At 44.4% G+C, this 26,528-nt stretch overlaps 1 protein-coding gene across 7 annotated transcripts in view; it reads right to left on the bottom strand.

Moving 5' to 3' along the window:
* The window catches only part of Slc23a2 (solute carrier family 23 member 2), a 103,867-nt gene that overhangs the window by 35,933 nt on the left and 41,406 nt on the right, over positions 1–26,528 (bottom strand). For 5 of the 7 annotated variants that reach the window (XM_041670215.1, XM_041670216.1, XM_041670212.1 and 2 more), the window contains 4 exons: positions 15,594–15,828; positions 8,303–8,401; positions 4,797–4,913; positions 2,464–2,621 (listed from right to left, as the gene is read on the bottom strand). In XM_041670215.1, coding sequence (XP_041526149.1) covers positions 2,464–2,621; positions 4,797–4,913; positions 8,303–8,401; positions 15,594–15,701 — 482 coding nt within the window. In that variant the 5' untranslated portion in view covers positions 15,702–15,828. Of the gene's footprint in view, positions 1–2,463; positions 2,622–4,796; positions 4,914–8,302; positions 8,402–15,593; positions 15,829–25,451; positions 25,581–26,528 lie in introns of those variants that run through there. The other 2 variants (XM_041670214.1, XM_041670217.1) reach the window with 2 other exon arrangements.

Genomic DNA, 26,528 nt, shown 5'->3' with positions numbered 1-26,528 from the left:
AGTCTACAATTGCCCAAAGTAATCTGCGAAAACCACAATAGATGATTAAGATAAAGGCAAAAACTCATCCAGGAAGCAGCTCCCTCTAACCCGCCCAAAGAAGGCAGTAACCTAATGCCTAAGGTCCTGAGATCCTAAGGTCCCACACTTTTCTTTGGTCCCACCACTGCAGAGTCCTAGTCCTCAGTCAAGTCCTGGCTTGTGCTGGTGAGAGAAATCCTGGGCAGGGTCCTTAAGTTACTGCTTTTGCTTCCATCTCTGCCAAGATGAAAGATACTCCCTCTTCCTCCTGGGCCAAAACTCCAAGTCTCTGGGATATATCTCCACCATGGCCAGCTCTTCAAGTCATAGGCAAGACATCAGCACCGTCTCATGGCCCTATACAGCGTTCTGGGGTATGGACATCAACATATGTGCACGATCCTGTCTGCTTGCCAGCTAGAGTCACTCGTGCCTTCCACACAGATACATCACTAGATATTTACAGGGCTGTCGATACTCTTCCTCTTTTTTCAAAGGTCAAGATGGATAGCACCCAGACCTCAACCACACAATCCCACAGCCCGGGCCCAGCATGATACATAACACCCACTCTTCTGGACAGTGTACCTGGTTCTTAAGACGGAATACCAGACTCCTGATAAAACAGACATGGCGAAGAAGGACACCTCACAGAGCACACTGAACACCCCATGCCCCCACACAGCTGCTATCTCCAGTCCCTAAGTGGGCAGGTGGCAGCATCCTCTCTAGTTTTTCTTGGCTGACTGCCCTTTCAGGGGAAAAGAGGGGTGAACTGCACTGACCAACATTGTTCCCATGGGCTAGTGCCTGAACAATGGACACAAAGGGTGTCCTTGAGACCAAAAGCACTTGCCTTGAGGTCCACTTGCTGAGTCGTCTTATGCAAGGCTGCCCACCAGGTTCAGCAGTCACCTGGCCTGGCCTTAGACATGACGTGGGAATGCAGCTTATACAGGCAGATACAGGCACAAGAAAGAGCTTCCATTACTTCTCAATGTCAGCCAACTCCAACCACTATAGGTTAAGCCAGTTGTTTAGGAAAAGTATTTCCCCAGAGTGCCGTGCCCTGTGTACAAGGTAAAGTCAACAAAAGCTGCTCCACCAAACCTGTGACCAGAGCCTTAAACAGCGACACAAAACACCAGTGTCACTGTTGCCAAGGTTAACCGCCTGGCTTGAATGCTTTGTGAAAGGCCTGGGTTCATCACTTCATCAATGACTCCCTGCGCCTCTCTTTTGGGCCCCTAGAGAGAATACCTCTGACCCTTCTGTTCAGTGTAGTGGCTGCAGATTGTCTAGCGGAATCGAAGAACCCACACCTTGCCAGCCCCATGGCCATGTGCAAACAGTCTCTCTCACTAGCAGACCTGCAAGGGAACAGCCATTTGCCTTCCCACTCCATCTATACCACAACAAGACACTCCAGTTGCTAACTATCACCCGGGCAGGGTAGCCCTTGCGAGTTCTGAGGATTGATTCTAGCACATTAGAATACAGGTCCCGGCTGCCTGCTTATTCACTGTCCCTCTTGCTGCCACTTCCTAGCAGGGAAAAGGAAGCTATATTTGCACTGTCTCCCAATAGATAAAGAGACCAAACCACAGACTTTACTCTGAGGACAATCAGCAGGGCCTTGGCAAGTAGGAGGCTATGCTGTGAATAGGGTTGAATATGGAAAGGAGAGGGAAAGACCAGCTAGGAGCATTTGCTTCCTGTATTTCCTGGCTCAGCTCCATACCCAGGTACTAATAAAGAGATAAACAAGGCAAAGTGCTGGCACCATAAAGGGCAGCGTAAGAAAGTGGGGCAAAGACAGAAGAAAAGCAAGCCACATTAGAAGAATGAATCCGAAGAACGTAAGACTCGTTTGGAGAAATTCAGGGAGAACAGGATTTCAAGAATCTTGGAAGTGGGGGATGAGTGGGATGGAGGATATGCAGGTGTGCTGCACGGGTGGGCCACTGGGACATGCAGGAGGGTGAGGCTCAGAGGCTGACCTGGAAAACTGGGAAAGGCAGAGAACAAGGGACAGCTGTACACCAGGAAGACTGCAGCCTGGGCAGCCCGAGGAGGGGAGTAGTGGAAAGATGGTGTGGGCTGGGGAGTGCAGAGTCACGGTGCAAGAGACCAAATGGGAACTTAGTCAAAGAGACTGGGTCTGAATTACAGGAGAGAACTGGAAGGCATGCTAAAGACTGGCAGTGCCTTGCCAGCCAGTAAGGGCAATAAAAAGGCTTTGTTTCCAGCTTGCACAATGGGGTAGTTCCCTTCGTGAAGAGAAGAAACATGGGGTCCGGTACACCTTGTAAAGGTGGGCTGGAGACCAATGGCCACTGGAATAAGCTGTAACACCAGCTGATCTGTCCAGTAGCGCTGGATAAAGGGTCCAGCTCTTGGTGCTTTGCTGGGGTGTCAATGTCCCACAGAACTCCATCTCACCTGCATCCAAATGTTGTCTGCAGCAATGTAGTGATTCCCACGCAGAAGAAAATGGTCCCGATGAGTTGGCTGGTGGCCCATTGGTCATCCCCCACGCACATGGCATCAGCCAGCAGGAAGGGCACAGCGATTGTGCCACTGAAACACGTCAGGTAGTGCTGCTCAAGGAGAGACAAGGGGGAAAGTAAACCTGCTCTTGCTTTTGCTTGATTTGTGCCTAGCGTTGCTGCTCCCCTGGTATCTTTAGGACATAAAGACCACAGGAAGAATCTCTAGGTGCACAAGTTACACATTCCGATTATGTCCGTTCAGTTTGCCACTTTCCTTTCCCTATTACCCACTTGTATTATGACAGCACCAACATGCATTCAAATCAACAAAAGGAACCACTCTTGCAGTCTTGAAAGACATGCTGGTGAGAAATACAATAGGACTTGATTTCATAAGATCTTGCTTTGCTTGTGTTTTATAGAGACAGGATCTCACTTTGGAATCCAAGGTATACTGAAATCCACTATATGCCACAAGCTGATCACAAACTCATAATCTTCCAGCTTCAGCCTTCTGATATTCAGAGATAACAAGAATGCACTTAGCCCAGCTAATGTGCTCATATTTTACTTTTGCATTCCTAAGATATTAGTCTATGTAGTTCTTTCATTTGCTTTCAGCCCTCTCAGGTCTGGGGATTATAACAGACAGTGAGTTCACAGCAGAAGGCATTCTCTGCCTTGTTCTGTGGTGACACCACTAGGCAAATATTTACCTGTTCCAGTTAGGCAGGGTTTGGGGCACGGTGGCTACAGGAATCCTTCAGAAAGAGCCCCACACTACTCTTCCTTTTAGGACTCCATCCTTACTCCTGTGGCTCTTGAAGATAGCCACAGCATTCACAATTCACTTCCCTTTCTTCCCCTAATTTTCTAGCTCTTCATTTCTATTCTGTAAACTTCTCTTTTTCTTTCCCACAGCTTCCCATTTCTGCCCAAGTCAGAGAAACATAAATATTGACTGCACCTCGGATGTACAGGTGTGTGTGTTCTGTTGAGAGCTTCTCAGAGCAATGCACAATGCTCTGTGCATTGTCAAGAGCAGGAGGCAAAAAAGTTGTTCCTTCCATCTGACTATTCTAGAAACATCTATAATACAAAATCTGAAAGGTGTGCCTTACATTAGGTCCAGGGCACCTGACCTGAGTTAAGTTATGCACCAAGCCCACTCAGCCCTCCAGCTGCAGGGTGGTGAGGAAACCCAGTTGGGCACCAGTTAGAGCCAGGCACATCCAGTTCCAAGTAAACATAGGGTCTGGGCACCAAGAGTGAGCTTCCCAGCACCTGAGAAACCTCAGAGAATTGATCACAGAAATTTGAACAAGGAAATGTAGAAACACAGACCTCAAAACAGGATCCAAACCCAACAGAGTGATGAGAAGCCAGGCAGTGAGTCTAGCGAGGAGAGAGCCCCCTGCCTACCTCCTTTATCAAAAAGTTACTTTAAATCTGAAAGCAGGACAAGGGTAATGAGGACAAGCATCAAATCTACAGTGGATCTTTCTGTCAGCCTTCCCCTCCTGCTGGAGGAAGATACAGCAGACTAAGGCTGGGAGGCAGCAAATTTTCCTTCCTTTAATAAATAGTAAGACCTTCTTCTCATGTCCTGGCTGACAGGTACTTGCCATGACCACAGACTGCTAAGGTCAGGAATGGGAGTTAACATTAATTACTGCTTTCTCTCTTTTCTGCTTTCTTCCTTCCTCTATGTTGCCTTCCCTGCAGCTACTACCTTTTCCTTCCTATTGTATCACTTTTTTTTTTTGTTCCCTGAATATTTCCTTCACAGTTCTTTTCTTCTTCCTGCTGTTTATGAAATTAATGTAGAAAATTCTTATTTACCATTCTTGGAAAATAATTTAAAAATAAATCTTAATTAAAAATAAAACTTGGGGACTAGAGGAATGACTCGGCAGTTAAAAGCATCTATTGTTCTTGTAGAAAAAGGGATTTCAGTTCCCAGAACCCTCATCGGGCAGTGGGAATCCAACACCTATGACCTCCACAGGCACCTGTAGTTGTATGCATACCCAAACACAATACATAGAATTAAAAGAGGGAAATAAAAAAGACTATGGGGGGCACATGCCTTTAACCCCAGCACTCAGGAGACAGAGGCAGGCCAAGGCCAGGATATTCTACAGAGTGAGTTCCAGAAGAGTCAGGGCTACACAAAGGAGGGAGGGAGGGAGGGAGGGAGGGAGGGAGGGAGGGAGGGAGAAAAAGAAAAGTATCTTGAAAATCTAGCTGGTAACAGCACTAGCCCTGGAAAAAGCATCTTACCTGCAAACCCAGAAATATGCACAGGTACCAGGGAGGAACATCTTCTATTGTGTAGATCATATCCGACCTCTGGGGATCCAGACTCCCAGTACTGTCCAGCGTCTCTGCAAGAGAACTCTGGAGTCGAGATGAGAAAAAGAGGGGCTTAGCCACTGCCCAGAACACCTTAGCTCTTTCACCTTAGCATGGTCCTTGACTGCCCCAAACCACATTCCACTGATGCAGCCATTCTATCTTTTAGGCATTGATGCAGGGTTCAAGGACTCTTGTTCAGAGCACTAGTTCTCAGATTGAGGACTGTCTCCCTTGGCATCAGCTCATCCCCAAGAGCACCAAACCTGAGCAGACCTTCTGCCCAAGCTTAAGGACTCAGATTTTGGTTTTAGCTTTATCTAAAATAAATAAATAACTGTATATATAATAAAATATTTCTAATACTTTATGTGAGAGTTTAATAAGATGTTTAAAATGTTACGTATTGCATGCTTTTGAAGGCCAAGGTCACCACAACTAACTCAGCCTACTTCAGCTTCACAGAAGCCTCAAAGAAACCCTGTCTTTCTACACAGTCTTAAAACTGCTCTGGTTTCTAAGTCTCTGCAAATAATTAATTTTATTTCTTAGACTCTGATGTGCGTATGTGTGGTGGTTGGAATGAGATCCCCAGTCTCACTTGAGCACTTGGTCCCTAGTTAATGGCTACTTGGGGAGGATTAGAAGGTGTGGCTTTGCTGGAAGAAGAATGTCACTGGGTGTAGGTTTCTCTGCTTCCTGTTTGTGCTTCCAGATTTGAGCTCTCGGCTGCCTGCTTGCTGCTAAGTCCCCTGCAGCAATGCTCATGGAGCCATAAGCCCTAAATAAACCTTGCTTGTGGTATTTTGTCACAGTATTTAAAAAGTATTTTGCAACCTAGCAAAGTAATAGGAAACAAAATAAAAATGTTCCATCAGGAAAAAAAATTGAGAAGGTATCGTGACTTCGGAAGCCCATGTCTGACGGATCCAGCCCACAGTGTGCTGCTGGCTCCATGCAAGTCATCCAGTTTTCCTTGGAAGGAGGAGACAAGTTCTTAAGGGGATGAATCCCTTTCCACAAACATGCTAGAGTCTTGCTTCATCTTCTACAGTTATAGGTACAGTCTAATGAAGCTGACATTTGACTCAGAACCAGCAGCAGATGTTGGCAGGCTTGCACTGCTGAGTGTGTGGTATTGTCTTTTGAAAGCCATTTCTAAGAAGCTAGAATTTAAATCAGCCACACGGGTGGCCAGCCATACCTAAGAGGCTGATTCCCGATAAAACCTTCCATGCCAAAGTTCAGATGAGCTTCCCTAGTTGGCCTCATTTCGCGAGTGCTATCCATTGCTATGGGAGAGTTACAGTACTGCCTCCCTACCTGCACTGGGGGAAAGGTGAACAGAAGCCTGTGCATGGTGTCTTCCTAACTCTGCTATCTGCCTTTTTCCAACCAGGAATTTTATCTGTTGCTTCCCTCTATAAACTATGAGGATGAGAACTGAATCATTAAGAAATGATTAAAACCAATGGCAATTCCTGAAACACTTGTCTATACTGACAGACTGAGAACATACTGGGCTCAACACACAAGGCAAACTCAATACTGTCACATAGCTTACAAAAGTAATAAAACCTAAGGGAATCTATGTTATACTTTGCCTAATGCCCCCTGAAGTTAAATGTGCTAAAGGCTTCCTTAAGAGTGGCAACATTCTTGCCGGCTGGTGGTGGCGCACGTCTTTAATCCCAGCACTCGGGAGGCAGAGGCAGGCGGATCTCTGTGAGTTTGAGGCCAGTCTGGTCTACAGAGCAAGTTCCAGGACTGGTTCCAAAGGTACACAGAGAAATCCTGTCCCAGGGGGTGGGGGTGGGGTGGCAACATCCAAAGATATTATGGACCTTTAGGAGATGGACTTTATGGGCATAATCTTATCACTCTGGAAAATGGGGCAGAGGATAAAGGCCAGGTTAGTGCGCGCGCCCTCCTCCCACCCCTCGCGCACGCGCGCTCGCTCTCTCTCTCACACACACACACACACACACACACACACACACCCCAGAGATTCTGGATCATGAGAATTTAAAATAGGGTTTCTCTGTGTAGCCTTGGTGCCTGTCCTGGAACTGGCTCTTAAAGGCGAGCACCATCGCCGTCTGGCTGAGAACTGTGTTCCTGAAGTACACTGTGGGACTCTGCTTGTCCCCACCCCGCTTCTACTTTCTGGTTCAGGATGTGTGAGCCCTTGCTCTTATGTACCACCTGCCCTGAAGAGCCATCGTTGGCAATGCCCTAGGGTTGCCCATCTTCCACATCCAGACATTTTAAGCCAGGACATAACTCTCTTTACTTCATTGAGAAATCTGTGTCAAGCATTTTGTTACAGTGATGTAAATACAAAATTATACAAACATGGTTGTGGTGATATTTTGTTTTTAGAATGGCTGCAAAACCAGGCAGGACAGAAAGTTCCATCTACATATCGTCACTCAATTTTTAAAAAGAAAAACAAAAACAAATAATGAACAAGCAAAATGGCAATAACTTTATATATGTCTGTCTGTCTGTCTGTCTAATCATATACATGTGTGCATGTGTGTGTGTGTATATGCAAATACAAGTATACATCTATGATGTGGGATGTCCTTCTGTATGCTGTGAATATGTGCTGCTTTTATTGGATGGTGAATAAAGTTGCTTTGGCCTAAGGCAGGGCAAAATATAGCTAGGAGGGAAATCCAAGCAGATATACAGGTGAAAAGGGGCAGCGTTGAGAGAGACACCAGCAGCCACCCAAGGAGCAGAATGCCAGAGTAAGCATGGTAAGCCATGTGGTGATACACAGATGAAGTAAAATTGAGTTAATTTATAAACTCTGTATTATAAATTTTATAATAAAATTAATAAAAATGAGTTAATTTAAATATAAGAGCTAGCTAGTAATAAGCCTGAACTATTGGTCAGTCATTTATAGTAATATTAAGTCTCAGAATGCGGGATCAGGAAGGATGAAAAGCTTCTGTTCACACATCTATACACACACATATACATACATACATGCACATACATACATACATACTTGCTTTTGAATGTCACATTGGTAGCTGAACGTTTTGGATTTCAGATATTCATCTTAGGCACACTTACCTTTTATTGCTATTTAGAAATGAAAGCTGACACCAGAGAATAGTGGTCATTTCCTTAGAGTCTGAGTCACCTCTGTAATCAGACTTGACTTTCAGTCCTCAAGTTCCTAACCACTGTTCTCAGACATTCTGGCGGAGGCTTGAAAAATGCCTAGATAACGACTCTTACAGCTTTTTACCCTTAACTGCTACTAAGATAATTAAAACCTAGCAATTATGACTCTTCCATTACAAAACAGACATGCAGAATACCCCCTCACACGGAGCTACACTGTCCCAAACCAGAGACATCCTTGGCCCTGCAGAAACATGGGTCAGGCAGTAGGAAGGGCTGAGCACGGGTACCTTCTCTGCGATGCCATTCTCCGTGGTGTAGATTGCCATGAGCTCAGTGTCTTCATTGTCCTGCTCTCCACTGGACGTGGCACCACCGTTGATCACCACCTGAGGAGAGAGGCACCACTGAAAGGCTCTTTCGGCACTTGCCGCTTCACTGTAGGCAAATGTGCTTTTTCCAGAAGGCCTCTCATAATTCTTTTAAGAGCCCTAAAATGCATTTTACATATCACAACAGCAAAGTCTGTTTTTTCTTAAACAAAACTCCAATGTGTATATGGGCTTTATTAAATGGGGAAATGTGCTATGCCCCATAGGTGGAGCTGGGAGAGCCAGAGCCCAGCAGGTAAACATTCCAAAGAAACCTCTAGCCATAGGATCAACAACACCCTCCAGGACAAGGGAGGTGACTGGATAAGCCTGTGTTGCAATGTGGGTGACCAGGTTGCTGCTAAGTGGTGGTGTCTAAGTTACTTTGGTTAAGATGGCTTCTTCAGGAGCCAAAGCAACTGCAAGTCTGCTCTAGAAAGAGGAAAAGTTAGCTCAGAAGAGCAGGCCTTGCACCTCACCTGGGCAGCACGACAGAGCCAATCCTGTTGGCAGAGGTGTGGGTGAACCAGAACCGAAGCTGTGAGCATGGGAGAGTTGTCCCCATTATTCACCTGTTGTGTGGGGACATGGGCAGGACAGAGACCCCCGCCCTCCATCCATCAACACCTGAGGCAGGTGGGAGAGCTGGCCCTGAGGTCACAAGAGTGGGGGAGCTGCAACACTTGAGAACACAGGCCCTGAGGTCACAAGAGTGGTTTGCAATGAACCTTGCAAATATAAAGGTGTATGGATAAAGGGGGGTGGGGAGGAAGTGTTGCAGCCTGACGTGTGTAATTGCTTGGTCACTGGAAGGTAGGAGGACCTACCCATCCTGAGATGAATTCAATGGAGGTCTAGCCCCACGCTATGCCTCCTTTGGTGAGAAACAGTATGATTTATCTGGTTAGAAAGTATTTTCATTCCTTAACCAAGTGGTTCCATTCCTAGGAATTGCTAAAGATACAATACTGAAAAAGAGGCTTTAATCCCAAGAAACTGAGAGAGAGAGAGAGAGAGAGAGAGAGAGAGAGAGAGAGAGAGATACAAAGACAGAAAGAATGATAATTATTTAGTTAGGGGGCTTCACCCCAGCCCCCTGGCAACCATTTTTGGAATGTTGGGCAGAAAATTCCCTTTCAAAGCTCCCTCCCCTGGGAGTTGCCTCAGTCCAAACTCCACCTCAGAGAAAGCCCATCAAATGGTGACCCCCCCCCAGGGAGGGTCAAAAAAGCCCACTAAAAGGTAACCCCTCCAAGGGAAGGTCAAACCACACCCACAGGCTATTTAAACGATCCCCCAGAGAATGAACATGTGGTCTCCCAGTTTCCAGTGTCCCCCTCTCCATGTTTTCCTGAGGGTGAGGGGGTGCCACCTGGGAGTACTGGTAGCCATTGAACATGGGCATCTTCTAATTCGGTCTGATCTGGTCTGATTGGGATTATTTGTATTGGTGGAGAGGTTGGTCGTTTAAAGAAAAATAATAATAACCACTCATAAACTAGTTATACTCAGATACTATAAGGGAAATGACTTTCTTAAGGCTTTTATTTATGTATATGTAAGTTTGTGGGTACCTGAGGAGGCCAGAAGCGGGCATCAGGTTTCCTGAGGCTCGAGTTATGGGCAGTTATGAGTCCTCTAAAAATCAAGTGCTCTTAACTGCTATGGTATCTTTCGAGTCCCAGGAAAGTCATTCTTAACATAGACTCTGTAACATCAAGGAAAACCTCGTGTGACTTAGCTATAGTGGTGACAATGAATCTACATTTTGTTTGATTTTTTTAGGACAAGATTTTGCTACATAGCCCAAACTGCCCTAGAACTCTAATGATACTCCTGTCTTCAGCCTCCCATGTGCTGGCATCAGGAACAATGCCACTCTATCTGGCTCCAAAGATTTTTTAAAAACACAGGATTAGAAGTCCAGCAGCAGAGGCAGGAGTTTAAGGCCAGAATTTAAGGCCAGACGGGTTTACAATGCAAGTATCAGGCCAACCAGAGCAACATAGCAACACAGTGAGAGTCGTGTGTGTGTGTGTGTGTGTGTGTGTGTGTGTGTGTGTGTGTGTGTGTTCATAAATGCCAGTGGCCACGTCAGAGGTGCAGCGGAGGGCAATTGAAGTTCAGGTGTTAGCCTACCAGGAGGCAAATCCCCACTGCCATCTTTCTCGGGCATCACGCATGGTGTGAATGGGTATGGAGAGGTCCCCACTGACTGTAATGGAAAGACCCTCTTCTATTGGGCATTTTTACCTGTGGATTATTATGAAGATGACTTATTCCTAAGATGCACTGTATAATTGATAAAAAATAGTAATAATGTTAATTAAGTACAGTTTTGACTATTAAAAAAATAAAACAAACAAGTGTCACACAGCTAGAACACATGATTTTCTATTGAGGGGCCGTACAGAGACGGTGGCTTAGATTAATAATCAAGAAAACAACTGAATCCCAGTAGCCCAGCTACATTCCATTCTTTTAACCTAATGTTAGATGTGTTCATAGGGCTCGGAGTGCATTATAGCTGAAAAACGCTCTGAAAATAACTTAGACTAGGATGTTCTGTCAAATAGCTTTGAGGGGAAACGTCCAAGAAGATGATCTAAGTTTAGAGAGGCACAGAGTTGAGTGAGGAACTCATTATGGTCCAGGGACAAGAACAAAGTGGCCCAGTTATCATTAGCTGATGACCAAAGGTGGTGATTAATTCCTTATACGCATTTCTGCCCTCAATCTCCTGATATAAAAAACTATTGATAAGTGGTTATGCATTTAAAATAGAGCTGATTGTTTTTCATGCATAAAAGTTTAAGTTTGTGATTCCTTTAAGAGTCCTTATAAGATTACCTTTCAAGATAAGTGATTGGTCCTTTCTTTGTAACTGAAAAATGCAGCCTGCCAATAGAAGAATACCTTGCTCGCTTACATTCTGTTAATCTATAACAAGCTGCTTGGGTATGAATATACATGGGTTCCTGGGGATAATTTTTCACCTGTAATATGTAAAATGTTTAATCGTGTAAGGGATATGGAAAACATGCTGTTTTTCACTTGCATTCATTTTAATCATTCACTTGAAAAATAGAATGTAACCACATTGTAATTTTTATATTGCCCTAAAGATTTTGTTGGGATATATAGGCTGTAAGGGGAAAATGAAGAGAGTTAGAAAGAGTTAGAAGGAAAACATCAAGAATGAGAGAAGGAAATCACTAGGAAAACAAAGAATAGAGAGAAGACAAAAGAAGAATAAAGATAAAGTCTGAAGGAAACCATCAAGAGAGTGTGTGTCTTTTTCCCTTACCTTCTCAGATAAAAAAAGTCACAGTACGGTCAACTCTGTGGACTCCCTCTGAGCTCCAGGCCTCCCAGGCAATGATAATAACTCAGTCAGTACAAACTACATTGGTTAGAAATATATCACTGTAACACAAATTCCACATATAGGAATTAGAGGGGTAGCTCGGTGTTTAAAAGCACTGGCTGTTCTTGCAGAGGACCAAGGTTCAATTCCCAAAATCTACATGGAAAATTCAGAATGAGAGCCTATCTCAAAAACTACAACAACAACAACAACAACAAAAACCCACAAGATTAGCAAAAGACACATATACAGTTTAAATTCCAGCACTGTGAAATAAATACACAATAGAAAACAGTGATGATGGTCTAAGATAAACTATGTGATGCAAAAGAGAGAAAAGGGACTAAACCAACAATTCATACAGAAAACCCCAGACCAACAAGGGAGAGGAAGAAAGCAAGAGAGGCCTGTATAAGGCCAAGCATAAAGTAGGGGCTCACAAGGCCCTACTCCTAGGTGAGGAAAATCGCCAGTTGATGGCTACTCAGAGGAGGAGAGTCAATTTTCTTTAGGGGTATTGCCTACGCTCTGGTGGATGGCTCTATACCAATGGTTCTCAACCTGTGGGTCGGGTCGTGATTCCTTTGGCATGTCAAATGACTCTTCCACAGGGTGGCATGTCAAGAATCCTACATATCAGGTATTTACATTACAAGTCATAACAGCAGCAAAATTACTATTATGAAGTAACAACGAAATAATTTTATGATTGGGGATCACCATAATATAAGGACCGTATTAAAGGGTCACAGCATTAGGAAGGTTGAGAACAACTGCTTTGCACCAAAGCACATACGGCGGCATTAACTGGACTGCAATGTGAAGAAGAGGATGGGGTGGGGTGGGGTGGGGTGGTGAGGGAGTGTGGGGAGGTTCTGGGAGAGCTGAAAGGTGGTCAGGAAATTGACTATACTTGTCTGGGCTACACAGCAGGATGAAAGCGTTGGATGAGACAGGGGGAGAAGGAGGAAGGAAAGGAAAAACCCTGAAGCTGACATACTAACACAAGAAAAATATCTAAAAAAAAACTATAATAGTATCAGCACAAAAGCCAAAATTTAAAACAGACAACAATAACAACATACTCCCAAACATTAACAGGGGTTGTCGTTAATCAGAAGGCCATTTTACACTCCTTTTCCTTCACTGCACTTTGGTAGTTTCCTATATGAACAGAAGTTCTTTGTTCAAGAAGGAGTCGTGAAAAAGACTAGAGTTAAGCAACAGTGGGCCTAAAGTTCCTGGGACTGAGGAATTCCAGAGGGATTTCCAATACACTTGCTTTTGTGTCTAAGGAAACTGAGCCAGGAAACAATTAAATTTCTCATTTGAAAGCAAGTTTTAAAGTCCATGTTAAAAGTCTGCCAAAGATCTTAATTAACACACTGCAACAGAGCAGAATATTTTTAGTACTTTAAGCAAAGGTCTGCTTTAAAAGTATTTCTATCCAGGTACAGTGGTGCATACCTACAATCCCTCAGAAGGCTGAGGCAGAAGGACTGTGGATCTGGAGTCAAACCAGACCAGTGCAAGACCCTACCCAGAAAACAAAAACAAACAACAGACAGAATTCCACATCACACCACAGTTTCTCTGAACACCTGGGTTTGTGGCATTGGTTTGCCTGCACTGGCTACAGCAATATCCATGTTCCCAGTCAAATTCAAATCTGCACTTGAGGCGGCTACAGCATTCCCACTGCAGCACAGCAACACTGCGCCACTCAGCCCCCACGCAGCCTGGGGGAACACACAGGCAACATGAACCTTCCTAATGTAACACCAAGTGACTCCATCAGAGAAACCGGAGTCTGCAGTAGAAAAAGCCATGGGCAAGGCCGCCCCGCTCCTTGGGTACCTCTTAGGGAACAAGGGTGTTGGAACTGGCTGGACATGGTAGTTACACAACACTGTGAATATATCATATGTCTCTGACAACTTTATTTCAAACTTTGTTATACAAACTGTACCTCAAGAAAAAATTTTGAGAAAGGGTCTCAAAATGTAGCCCATGCTAGCCTCCTGACCCTCTCTAGCCTTGGTCTCCTAAGCCAAGGAAAGTAGTGCAACTACAGTCAACCTCAATAAATTTTAAGATCTGACATGATACCAAAACCAACAGATTTTAGCAAGAGTTCACAATCACAACTGCTTTCTAGTCATGTACACATGGCAGATGCTCCTTGAACTAAATGAAAGCTCAGATACTTATTTAACAGATCCTAGCTGTGTCCCAGACAAACAAGACTCAGCCCTGATACTCTACAGGAGATCCGTCCAGAGCGGGTGCCAGGTGCCAGGCTAAGGAATTCTCAGTCACTCCAGCTACAGCAGAGGGTGGGCAGGCAAGCTAACGCCAAAAGGCAGCAGCAGGAGCTGAGGTAGCAGGGGCAGATGGAGGATTAACAACGGTCTGGACATAACCGTCCCACTGAATAAAGCACAAGGGTACAGACTGATGCTCTGAGGTAGATGGGGGCTTTGTGATGAGTACAACTCCAGACCAGATGCTGGGACAGAAGATGTCTTAGCATACACATGGCTCTGGGCCACATGCTGGGGAAGATGATGTCTTAGCATATGCATGGCTCTGGACCAGATTCTCGGGCAGAGGATGTCTTAGCATATATACAGCTCTGGGCCAGATGCTAGGGTAGAAGATGTCTTAGCATACACATGGCTCTTGGTTAGACAACTTAACACCCAAAAGAGAAAAAAGTCATATGTTAAAACCAGTTCTTCATGACAAGTACTGAGGGTGTGTGAGTGTATGTGTCTGTGTGTGTACACGTGTGTGGTGTGGTGTGGTGTGGTGTGTGTGTGTGTGTGTGTGTGTGTGTGTGTGTGTTTAAGGAACAAAGATTAAAAAACATTGATAATTGTGTAACATTTTCACTTTGTGACCTTCTGAACACAATTTTATCAAAGAAACCGAACAGTCTCAGAATGCTCTTTAAAACTTAGAAGACTTGGTTTTGATCTGCACTATTAACATATCTTGTAGGGTGCTGAAGAGATGGCTCTGAGCAGAGCCGAAATTGAGCTAGATGTGGACAGTGGGGTGCAGCCACAGCAAGGATGACTTGCAGGGGTAGATAGGGAATCTGGGCGCACTGGTTCCACATCACTGAGATGAGAAACACAAACAGAAGTACAATTCCCAGCACCCATATGGTGATAAAGCCCACTCTAACTGCTGTCCAGGGGCTCCAATGCCCTCTTCTGGCCTCTGCAGGCACTGCATGCATGTGGTACACAGACAAGCAGGCAAAGCACCCATACATATAAAAGAGAGGTTTAAAAGAAGAAAAAGAAAAACAGTTGTTTGTGGTTCTGACCCAAGTTTCAGGGGCTGTGTCTGGTGATGGCTGTTCTGCCTACAGAGTCTGGGAGCTATGGAGAACAGCTCACGATGAAAGCTAGGGAATGGACCAGAGACTAGCTAAGCTGGCTTTCATAGCCAACCCACTCATTATTCTCTTAATCACATTCATGCATGTGGGGCTTAAGGGCTTGGTAGGCGCCAGACAGGCACTAGTTACCTTAGTGCCATTCATCCCTTTTTATGTGTGTTTCTTTGGGACTGAATGACTGTAGGAGCGGGGAGACAGAAATCTCAGTCAACAAGTTTTAAAACATCAATAGGAGTATACACTTCCTTCCTGGGTTAACTCAACCAAGCAGGTACCCTGAGGCTGGCTGAGAATACAGCCAATGCTGGGTTGTCTCAAAGACATAAGAGGCAATTGATTTTCAATGCCACAATGTTCACTGAAAACACAGATGTTAAAGTCTACCCTACATCTACTCCCAAGAGAAACTAGAAGGCAAGAGATACCCTTACCGGGAGAGTGAAGAAATTTGGGTGCTTTGCATCCTCTTCATATTTGCCTTCCGTGGAACCCCCAGCCTCCGCTGATTTGGAGGTGGTGTTCTTGCCAATGCCCATCATTAAGAAAGTTGAGCAACCGATAAAACTGCAGTGAAGGCTTGTTCACACCAGGAGCTCAAGAAGAGGCAGCTCTTCAGCACCTGGAGCACGGGATTCTCAGACGGAGATTACTGTCATTTCTTATCACCTGCAAGAGACAGCGCAAGAAAGTCAGAAGACAGTGACCCAGCATCAGTCTTGCTACACAAAAACAGTCCAAACAGCTGACAAGATACCACCACTGCTTGTCAAGAACCCACCCGCTTCACCTACAGTCAACCACCTGTTGAAAAAAGGAGCACAAATATGGTGTGAAAAACATAGAACATAGGACGAAGACAACAGCTAAGGTAGACCTCTGACGTGCACTAACCAAGCTTCCTGACAGAACATCTCCAGTGCTGAAAATGTTCTGTACCTGCCCTGTCTAGCAGAAACCACTAGTCACCTGGCAGTTAAACAGTGCCTTGTACTGACACAGAAGTGAATTTTAATTAAAATTTAAGATAATGCAAATATAGTCAATTTGTCATGAATGGCAACACGACTTAAGTAATTCTAAATTCCCTATATATGTCCCAGAGAAGGCAGAAGGCATTCAACATCCAATAAGAGACAGATCCCTAGAATTAAGTGGCTATGCAGAAGCCATGAAAGGCGGCACCAGGATGAGTTCTTAATTGATTACGACACCAAAAATAAGGAAATCAAAGCATGCAGGCTCAGCCACTTATAGCATAAGCCTAAAAGGAATCCCAGATCTTTCTCCAAAAATAGGAGGTAACACAAGAGATGGGAAGGGAAAGATCACCACTACCAAATCCAAGGTGGATATGAAAGTTTGAAAAGTATAAGAGATCACATTCAATAAAGAAACATCCAACATTCCAAACTAAAATAAAACTAAGAAAAATTCAAAATCAGGAAGCTCCTCCAACAATCATATGCAGACATTTTTTTTGTTTTGTTTTGTTTTTTTTTTTTTTTTTTGTTTTTCGAGACAGGGTTTCTCTGTAGCTTTGGTTCCTGTCCTGGAACTAGCTCTGTAGACCAGGCTGGTCTCGAACTCACAGAGATCCACCTGCCTCTGCCTCCCGAGTGCTGGAATTAGAGGCGTGCGCCACCATCGCCCGGCTTGCAGACAAGTTTTTAAAAGAGAAAAAAATTAAAATAGTTTCAAACCACATAGCATAACCGGGACAACACAACTAATCCACCCTGGATTAACGAACATTTGGAAAACTTGTCTTCAGAAATGAGAAAGCACAAGGATACAAGGGCTGGCACATGTCCAGTAAAACATGTCCAGGTATGCCAAGCTTTTTATAAAGAAAAGAATGATTCAAGCAGGCAGGAGTGGGGCGGGGGAGTGATGCCAGATCTGCCCTCCAAAAGTAAAAAAAAAAAGTAAGCAAACTAAAGGGTGTATAGAATGCAAATTGGGAGCTTCCTTTCAGCAATTTCTCATTTGGACTGGGTTGGGGAAAAGGGCACACGAGAACAAGAAAAGATGTGAAAGTTGAGCACTCAGCAGTCTTGAGAGTCCAAAGGAAAACAAAACACTCAGCTTGTTTTAAACCTTGTATGTATGGGTATTCTACCTTCATGTATGTCTCTGCACTATGTGCGTGCCTGGTGCCTGGAGACCCAAAGAGGCCATCAAACCCCTGTTTGTTGGCAACTATGTGAGTGCTGGGAGAGGAACCTGCGCTCTTAACCACTGAGCCATCTCCCAATCCCAAATTGCATTCTTGAACAGACAGAATCCAAGACACCCAGCAAATCTTTCTGAAGTAGCTACTCATTTACATCCTTATGGTACCCACATCTACTTAAAATAGTACTTCTCAACAGGACTGACTGCACTCCAATGGCAATATTTGTATTTGGCCACAAGTGGGAGAGCTGGTTGGGAGGAGGCAGCAGTGCTGACCAACAACCTCTAAAACACAAACCAGGTTCTGAGGAAGGCTTTGGGGAACACGGACCACAAAAGAATGTGGGGCCAGGCAGTGGTGGAGCATGCCTTTAATCCCAGCACTCGGGAGGCAGAGACAGGTGAGTTCTGTGAATCTGAGGCCAGCCTGGTCTATGGAGCAAGTTTCAGGACAATCTCCAAAGCTACAGAGGAACCCTGTCTCGAAGAAAAAAAAAAATGTGGGTGCTAGAGAAATAGCTCAGCAGCTGAGAGCACCTGCTGCTCTTGCCAAAGACCTGGGTTCAGTTCCTGGCACCCACATGTGGGCTCAGAACTGTGTGTAACTCCAATTCTAGGAAATCCAATGCTCTCTTCTACCCTCCAAAGGCTTTTACACACAAATGATACATACAGATATACTCTCACAGGCCCACACATATACACAAAATAACAATAAGAGAGAGAAGAGAATATTAACAGAAAATCAGAGAGAGAGAGAGAGAGAGAGAGAGAGAGGATGAATATTAACAGAAAATCTCCCAGAAACTCTAGCACTAGGGGAAGATTATTAATCAATGGTGTCCCCAAGGCTCCCCTTCCTGCTTCTGGCCAAAGGACAGAGAATGAGCCAGGCTACTTGCTGTCTGGTCCTTGACCACTTGACAGAGGAGTGGTTGAGGGATGATGACGACAATGGCAGTAATAATAGCCATTTTCTATGTTAAGTGGTCATGTATGCCGGGCACATCATGTATCTTTTATTATATAAGTAGCAATTATTCTGGCCTGTGATCATAATCTTATTTGATTTTCCATTGAAGGGATTTGAGCAACCACTGAAACAGTGTGTTCCTGGAGCTACTGCAAGGATATTCATTTTCCAATCAGCAAAACTGATAAAAATTTAATCTTAATATCGCTAAAAATTCCTAAAAGAATGAGCAAGAATGGCTATAAGTAGAGTTGGATATTTGGTACAAGCCTTTAACTCCAAAAGAGATGAAGCCTCAAATATTTGAAATATTATAAAAAAAATGCCTTCTCTCAGCTTGAAACACTAATACAGGGCTGCTGAGATTTAAAAAAGAAGATATGAAAACAGACTGGCTCATTCCAGATACTAAAAAATTCAGACTATGAATATATGATATATGTAGTGGCACTTCAGGGTACATCAGGGAGGGATTCAGTTCACTACTCAGAAAATCAAGGAAAGATCTACGTTTTTAAAAAAAAAAAAACTACTACGTGATTACATATTGGGACGAGGAACTGGTGGCTTATCATTAAAGATTTACGAACAAAAAAAGCACTGGGGAGGCAGAAGCAGGAGGTTCTCTGTGATGCTAGTCTGGTCTACAGAGTGAGTTCCAGGTCAGCTAGGGCATTACACAGAGAAACCCTGTCTCAAACAAACAAAACAATAAAAAAAAAAAGACTGATAGATTGTATAAGTATAGAGAGAAATCCAATAAAATTAGGGGGCAAAGCCAGGCAGTGGTGGTGCACACCTTTAATCCCAGCACTTGGGAGGCAGAAGCAGGTGGATCTGTGAGTTCAAGGTCAGTATGGTCTACATAGCTAGCTCTAGGTAGAATAGCCAAGGATATATAAAGAAACCCTGTTTCCAAAAACAAAACATAAATACACAAATAGAATAAAATAGGGGGCAAAATACATATAAGCGTTCTTACTTTCTAAATCAAGCTTAGAAATGAAGACACCCTAACCCTCAGTGTACAAACAAGCAGGATGGTGCTAGTGCTCAGTCTCCTACTAAACACAAACAGCACAAATGTGTGGGTCTTGTTTAAAGCTGAATGAAATGAAGAGCCACCTTTGCCTATGTTATCTATTCTAATACCCTCAATGAAAGGATGATGAAGAAACAGATACTCATATATTCTCAGTGAAAAATGAGTTGATGAGAAGGTGATTTGGTTTTATGTTTTGTAAGAATCATGGCTGCATGATGGTGATGTCCGCCTTTAATCCCAGCACTCAGAAGGCAGATGCAGGTGATCTCTGTGAGTTCGAGGCCAGTCTGGTCTACAGAGTATACTCCAGGACAGCCAGGGCTACACAGAGAAACCATCTTGAAAAACCAACCAAAAAACAAACAAAACAAAGAATCATGATGAATATTCATGCTCATATTGGAGTCTTGGAACTGAACTTGGGGGCTGCATAAGCTATTTAAAATTTGTCTTGAGAATGTTACTTTCAGCAGTATATTCTAAGACAAAGACTTAGTGGTATGGCAAAATTATGGTCCATTCATTAAAAAGCAATGTCATAGAGCTACTTAAAAAGACTACATAGGTGTTAGAGTGCTCAGCAGTTAAAGAGCACTTGCAGCTCTTACGGGGGACTGGGTTCCTTCCATTCCTAGCACCCATATGGCAGCTTACAACCTTCCTTAACTCCAGTTCCAGGGGATCTGGTGCTCTCTTCCAGCTTCCTCGAACACCAGCAGAGCATGTGGTGCACAGACAACTTCAGGCAAGAAATTCATACATATAAGAAGAATGAAACAAATTAAACTGCACAGAAATCTTTATTCACACTAAAACTGTTCACACTAAAAAGAAAATTAAAAAACAGCAATGTAAAACCTTACACTAAGTGAAAAAAGCAAGTCACACAAGAGGAAGTAGCTTATGTTTCTCTTCTGAGATCAGCTGTCTAGGACAGTCAAACTCAGAAATAAACAATAGGCTGATGGCTACCAGCTTAGTAGGGAAGAGTTGTAACTCACAGGTACAATGACTTCAGTCTAGGCCAAGTATGGTGGCAAAGCCTTTAAACCCAGCACTCAGGAGGCAGTGGCAGATAGATCTCTATGAGTTCAAGGCCAACCTGGTATTCATAGAAAGTTCCAAAAACAGAAGAAGCAGCAATTTCAGAGTATAGCTCACTAGGTAAGGGCAAACTAGTGCTGTGGCTTAGATGTTCTGACTATGCTGGAGACTTGGTCCTCAGTGTGATGTTTACATAGGGGCCAATGGGAGGACACAGAGGACTCTGCCCTTGAGATGAATGGCAGTTCTCCTGGAAGCCCAGCTATTTCTTCCAAGAAAGCTGCTATAACGGAGGATGGAAGTCAAATCCTGCATCCCACTCTGGCTTCCAGTCTTATTATCAAGTGACCTCTCTTCTGACCCTGGCCATGATGTCATCTAGTGGGAGGTGATTACAGTCAGGCAAGCCCATGGCCTCGCTAAAGCCCTGAATCTGGCCTTCCACAAGTTAGTACCATGTGGTAGACCTCTGGTCTCCCAGATGAAGAGAAAAATGATGCTTTCTTTACACTGTGGGTCACTCAAACCAAGTCTCAAAGTCACTGATGTAACTGAGCTCCGCAGACACAGAAGCAAGAGACACGTGCCTGGATGTGCCACTTGCTACGCAGAACACACTCAGAAAAGCCTGACAAAGTGAGTGCGCAGAGCAGGATGCTTGACAGCGGCTACACGAGGGCCCTGCACAAACGTGGAAAGTGCCACTAACAGCAAGAGCAGGCTTTCCCACAAAATCTGCGTGGATTCTATCTCCAGGGACTTCACAGAAAAGATTACTTTTTATACCCTAAGACACTGGTAAGCCCTGTCACTGTCTTGGCTTACAGACTTGTCCTCCATAGAAACGGGTCATTTTACTTTTTTAGTTATTTTTTTTTTATGTGAATAGGTGTTTTGTTTGTAAGTCTGCACATCACATGTGTGTCTAATAGCCACAGAGGCCAGAAGAGGGCATTAGAACCTCTAGAACTGGAGTTACCAATAGATGCTGTGAATTTAACCTGGATCCTCTGGAAGAGCAGCCAGGACACAAAACTGCTAAGCCATCTCTCTAGCCCCCAAAATTTTAAAGAGAAAGAAAAAGCATTTCAAGAGAAGCAAATGAAGCTGGGGAATCTAGGTTCCATGGCAAGCTCCACCTCTGAAACTAGGTTCTGTCTGCAGAGCCCCAGGAGGAACAATCGCTCAAGAAGCCATTCTCCCAGGGCCTAAAAGTGGCCATCACCCTACAAAAGGTCAAGGCATTCACTTATGCTCAACTGGGGGAAGAGGCAGAGATTGTGCACAGCAAAAAGTCAGTACAGAGCTTATTTTGTTAGCTTGTACATACAAAGTCCATCAACAATCTATTTTTTCTCTGTATATGTGCTCATATGTGTATGTACACACGCTTTAGAGGCCAGAGGTTGACAATGAGTTTCTTCTCAATTGCACTCCACCTGGTTTTTCAAAGACAAGGGCTCTCAGCCTAGACTTTAGCACTTCAACTTACGGTGGCTTCCACTGAGCCCCGGGGACACACACATGACTTCTGTACATATAACTCTTTACCTGAATTCTAGATCAAACTCAGATCCTAATGTTTGGCCTCTCCCAAGCCCAACAATCTGTATTTCTGACCTATATGCACATCAGAAGCTTTACTGCCAACTCTGCTGGAGGATTCCAGCAGAAACTGCTATCCCAAACACTATTTAAATAAAACTCTAATAAAAAGTATCTTTTCACCTCCTCATCCTGGCTATTCCTCCCCAGCTCCAGCTGCCATCCACATTGACCAGGTTTGAACTCCGGGGGCCACCTCCTCAGATGCATACCTAAACTGTCTCTTTTTCTACATTTCCATGGCACTTGGCATCAGTCCAGCTTCCCCAGAAGGCAGGGCAGACATACAGTGACAAGGGCATAAAAGGCATTCAGTTTTTAGGGAAACAGCTTTTCCTAAAGGGCATTCTAATCACATGGAGAAAAACAACATCTAACTGCTGTTCTCCGGGTTTATTCAGGGAAATCTTGTGACTGGAATCTGGAAGGGGAGGAGAGATAGGACCAAAATTAAAATATAAATGTAGGGTGAGTGGAGCTGGGTGGTAGGGTGCTTTCTTGGCATGTGCAAACCCTGAGCTTTATCCCTAGCACCTGAAAACAAGCAAACAAAATCAATATGTTGATCGCCAAACATTACAGAAGCCCGTGGAAAACTAACTGTGTGTGGGTGTGCATGGAGTGCGCTCATGGGTGGGAACGTGTGCATACTAGTGAGTGTGGAAGCCAGATGTCAATCTTGGTGTCAGCAATCTTGGTGTCATTCCTTAGGAAATGCCCACCTTGTTTTTTGAAACAAGGTCTCTCATTGGCCTGGAGCTCCTGAGTAGGCTAGACTGACTTGCCAGTGAGCCCCCAGGACCCACCCGCCTCTGCCTCACCAGCAGCAGGACTAGAAACATGTACCAGCATGGCTAATTTTTCACATGGGGATCAGATTCAGGTTTTCATGCTTGTGCGGCAAGCACTTGGTAGACTGAGCCATCTCAATTCTCCTATTTCTATTTATTACATATTAACAATAGAGAAAGAATGAATACGTAATAGATGCATTTCAGATGCAAATAGGATGCTCTTTAACCCTCTTAGAAATTCTGGTAAAGGTTGCTATCTCTATTCCAAAGAAGAGCAACTGAGGCAAAGAAGTTGTTACGTCCTTGCCAAGACCAAAAGTGGACTGGGCAAGGACTCTGAGAACACAAGTAGACATTGTGCTCCTGTGTAGGCTCTGTCCCTAGAGAACAAGGCTTTGCACTTTCTTTTTCTCTAGAGGACTTCTCGTAGGTAGGACTATACTTGCTGTGATGAGACACTATGACCAAAAGTAAACCGAGGAGAAAAGGGTTTATTTGGTTTACAACTCATCACTGAAAGAAATGAGGACAGGAACTCAAACATGGCAGGAACCTGGAAGCAGGAGGTGACGCAGAGGCTATGGAGGGGTGCTGCTTACTTACTGGCTTGCTCCCCACAACTTGCTCAGTCTTCCTCACAGAACCCAGGACCACATGCTCAGGGGTGGCCCCCGCCACAATGGGCTAGGCTCTCCCCCATCAACCACTAATTAAGAAAATGCCTTAAAAACCTGCCTGCCCAGGCTTCAGGAGGCATTTTCTCAATTTCTCCTCTCCAATGACTCTAGCTTGTGTTAAACTGACGTAAAATTAGCCAGGAGACCTGAGTTGGATTTCTAGCACCATGTGGGGCAACTCCAACTCTAGGATGCCCTCTTCTGGTCTCCACATGCACTGCATGCATGTGCACACAATTTAAAATTTAAAGTAAAATCGTTTTTTAAATGAAAAACAGAAAAGAACAAAGCTCTGAAAAATGGTAGCCATTTTGGAACAAGCCAAGGAAGGCCAAGCCCCTGAATTACTGTCAAGAAGTACAGACAGCTGTCTCTTTTTCCAGGTCTCCAATGCCCTCCCCCTCTTTCTAACATGAAAAAGACCTTGGAAGCTAGAGTAAGTTCCAGGAGACGCTATTCCTGCTCCCCTGCTCTGTTGTGCTGGGTTCCCTACTCCATCCTCTCTTTGCAGCGCCACTGTCCTCTAAAGAGGAGGCCATGAGTGAACTCTGGGGTCACCTTCCACTTCTGCTCCCCGATGAGAGGAACTGTGGGTGTCAGAAGAAGCATTTCTGACGTGTCCATCTCTTTCCTTGAACTCTCTCTGTGATATTCTTTGGATCACACCAATCCACTTTGGAATGTTCTCATCTTCTCCTTGTGCCTCAAACATCAAAGCCAAATCTCCTCACAATCCCAGAAGCCCCTCTCCACTTCCTTACATCCCTGTTCACAAGTCTGTCCACTTTTGCTTGATCAACTGCTTCCCCCTCCATCTGTAAATCTTTGTCAAAGCCGTTTTCTGCCCACCTACTTGGACTGCATCTCACCAAGAGTCACCCTTTATCTGTAGGCTCTCCCTAGAGAAGGTCAGGGAAATTCACCTAAGGGATCAATGACAAGGGTTTACAGTGTAATTACCTAAGCAGGGACTACAATCCTTACCCAGGTTAAAACCAATATAAGGTGATAAACAAGGCTCTCTCTAATCTTCCATAAAGGGGAGCTTAGGGAACCATGTTGCCCATTTTATCCTTGCAAGGGATAATGTTCCTCCTTAAAAATCCCTTTTAAAGTGGAATTTTTTTTTTCACAGTGGCATACAATTCTAAACCCAGGCTTTCAAGAACCTAGGGCAAGAGGGCTGCAAATTCAAGGCCAGTCATGGCAACATTACAAGATCCTATGTCAATAATAGTAATAACAAAACAAGATCTACCTAACACTGAAACTGTAATCACTTAGAGTCAGACACCACAGAGATCATGATTTTTTTTTGCTGTACTCAACCAAATATTCTTTTTCTATAGTCAACCAAATCTAAAAAACTTACAAGAATTAAAGAATGAAGTACTCCATTATAAAGAGGCCCAGATCTTCATGAAATGTGTTGTTTGCATTCCTTTTTGTTTATATACTTGCTTTTCTCCAAAGCCCTAAAAGGCTGTAGTAAAAAGGAAAACACACAGAGCTCTGTCACCCAAGCTGGGCATAGAGGAAGGAAGCAAAGCCTGGGTGTTCTGCCCTTACTCTCTCACAAGTGTGAGGGGCATGGCCTTCTGAGAGCTGCAGAAACGCTAATGTTCAGTTGCCAATATTTAAATAATGCCTGGTCTGGCCACACTGGAAGACTGAACATTTTCTAGTAGCACAGCTGCATAGAATTGAACTAGAAACTACTCATCTACCTAAAATCAATCAATCTCTCTCTCTCTCTCTCTCTCTCTCTCTCTCTCTCTCTCTCTCTCTCCACTCTCTGGGTGTATGTGAGCTCTCACAGAAAACCAGGCACATGGCCAGACATACTCACACACAGGTACATACATGGTCACAAATGCACATGCAGAAACAGTCATAGACATGTTCAGACACACAGTCCAGGAAGCCTCAGAACTCATCCCCCAAAGCAGAGCTTCTGTACCAAATAATGGTCATACCTTCAATGGAGCCTCAATCTGTCCACAGAACTGTCCTGGAATCTGTGCGAAAGCCACCACAGCTGTGCAATGCTGTGACTGTCCTGGGATGCAGCAGGAGCGCTTTTAAGGTGCTGAAGTAATTTCAGCTCTTATAACCCACATGAGCTGGCCAAAATTGTATAACTAACCACACCTCCTCAGAAATGCCACTTGTATTACACAACAGCCACCGCCTGGCCACGAACAGTCACTGCAAGCCCCTATTACAGTCTTAAAATCAGTGTTGCAGCAGGCTTCTTCAGAGCAATCTGGATATTCTATTATAGAACCCCAGCAGCTGCTGGGATTGTATTTCTCAAACCCAAACAAAGAAGAGAAATTAAAATCTATCTTTTCAAACAGTTCAGATGAGCAAGTCTGCCCATGTTGCTGCCAGCTCAGTGAAAAGGGAGATTAGTTTTATTCACTGGCAATTTTTCTTTTCCCCAGTCAGGAGCCCAAAGACATCAGATTGCAAAACTCAAAGAATTTCAGTGATGTCAAGGTAGGACCCCATCATTAAACAATAAGCAAAGTCAACAAAAATGAACACTAAAGAACAAACCACACAAATCGAGTCCCTGGGTGTCTGATAGACAGGCTCTAAGTGCACAGCCCCCGAAGAGGAAAAGTCCACACAGGCAGCCATGCGGTCCTCCTTACTCCTGACTCCATCCCAGGCAGGCACAGAGTGGGGCAGGAGCAGGGCCACTCTGGGATGTGCAAGCATCTGTTTCCATCTCCCTTATAAAAGACTGCATTTCCCCACACCCGAGGAAGACCAAACTCAGATGAGAAGCAGGGAGGCAGGATCAGCTCTGTCAGCAGCACTGGACAGCTGAGAAGAGGGGCCCTGGGATAGAGAGAACCGGGAGAAAGCCACCAAAAGTGAGGATAAAGTACGGGGAGAAAAGCCACCGAGAATGAGGGTGAAGAGTACCACTCATTCACATGACCTTGAAGAACTGGGGGGCAGGGGGGTGTTCACTGTGGGAGCAGCGGAGAAGTCATCTGGAAACAGGATGGAGAAGAACTGTAAAGGCTCAGGATGGAAGT

The sequence above is a fragment of the Microtus oregoni genome, unplaced genomic scaffold, assembly GCF_018167655.1.
Source record: "Microtus oregoni isolate MIOR12 unplaced genomic scaffold, Mior012 000020F_ref0000438, whole genome shotgun sequence".
NCBI classification, from domain to species: Eukaryota; Metazoa; Chordata; class Mammalia; order Rodentia; family Cricetidae; genus Microtus; species Microtus oregoni.
Note: the sequence above shows the minus strand (reverse complement) of the source record. Positions and strands in the feature narration are given on the sequence as shown.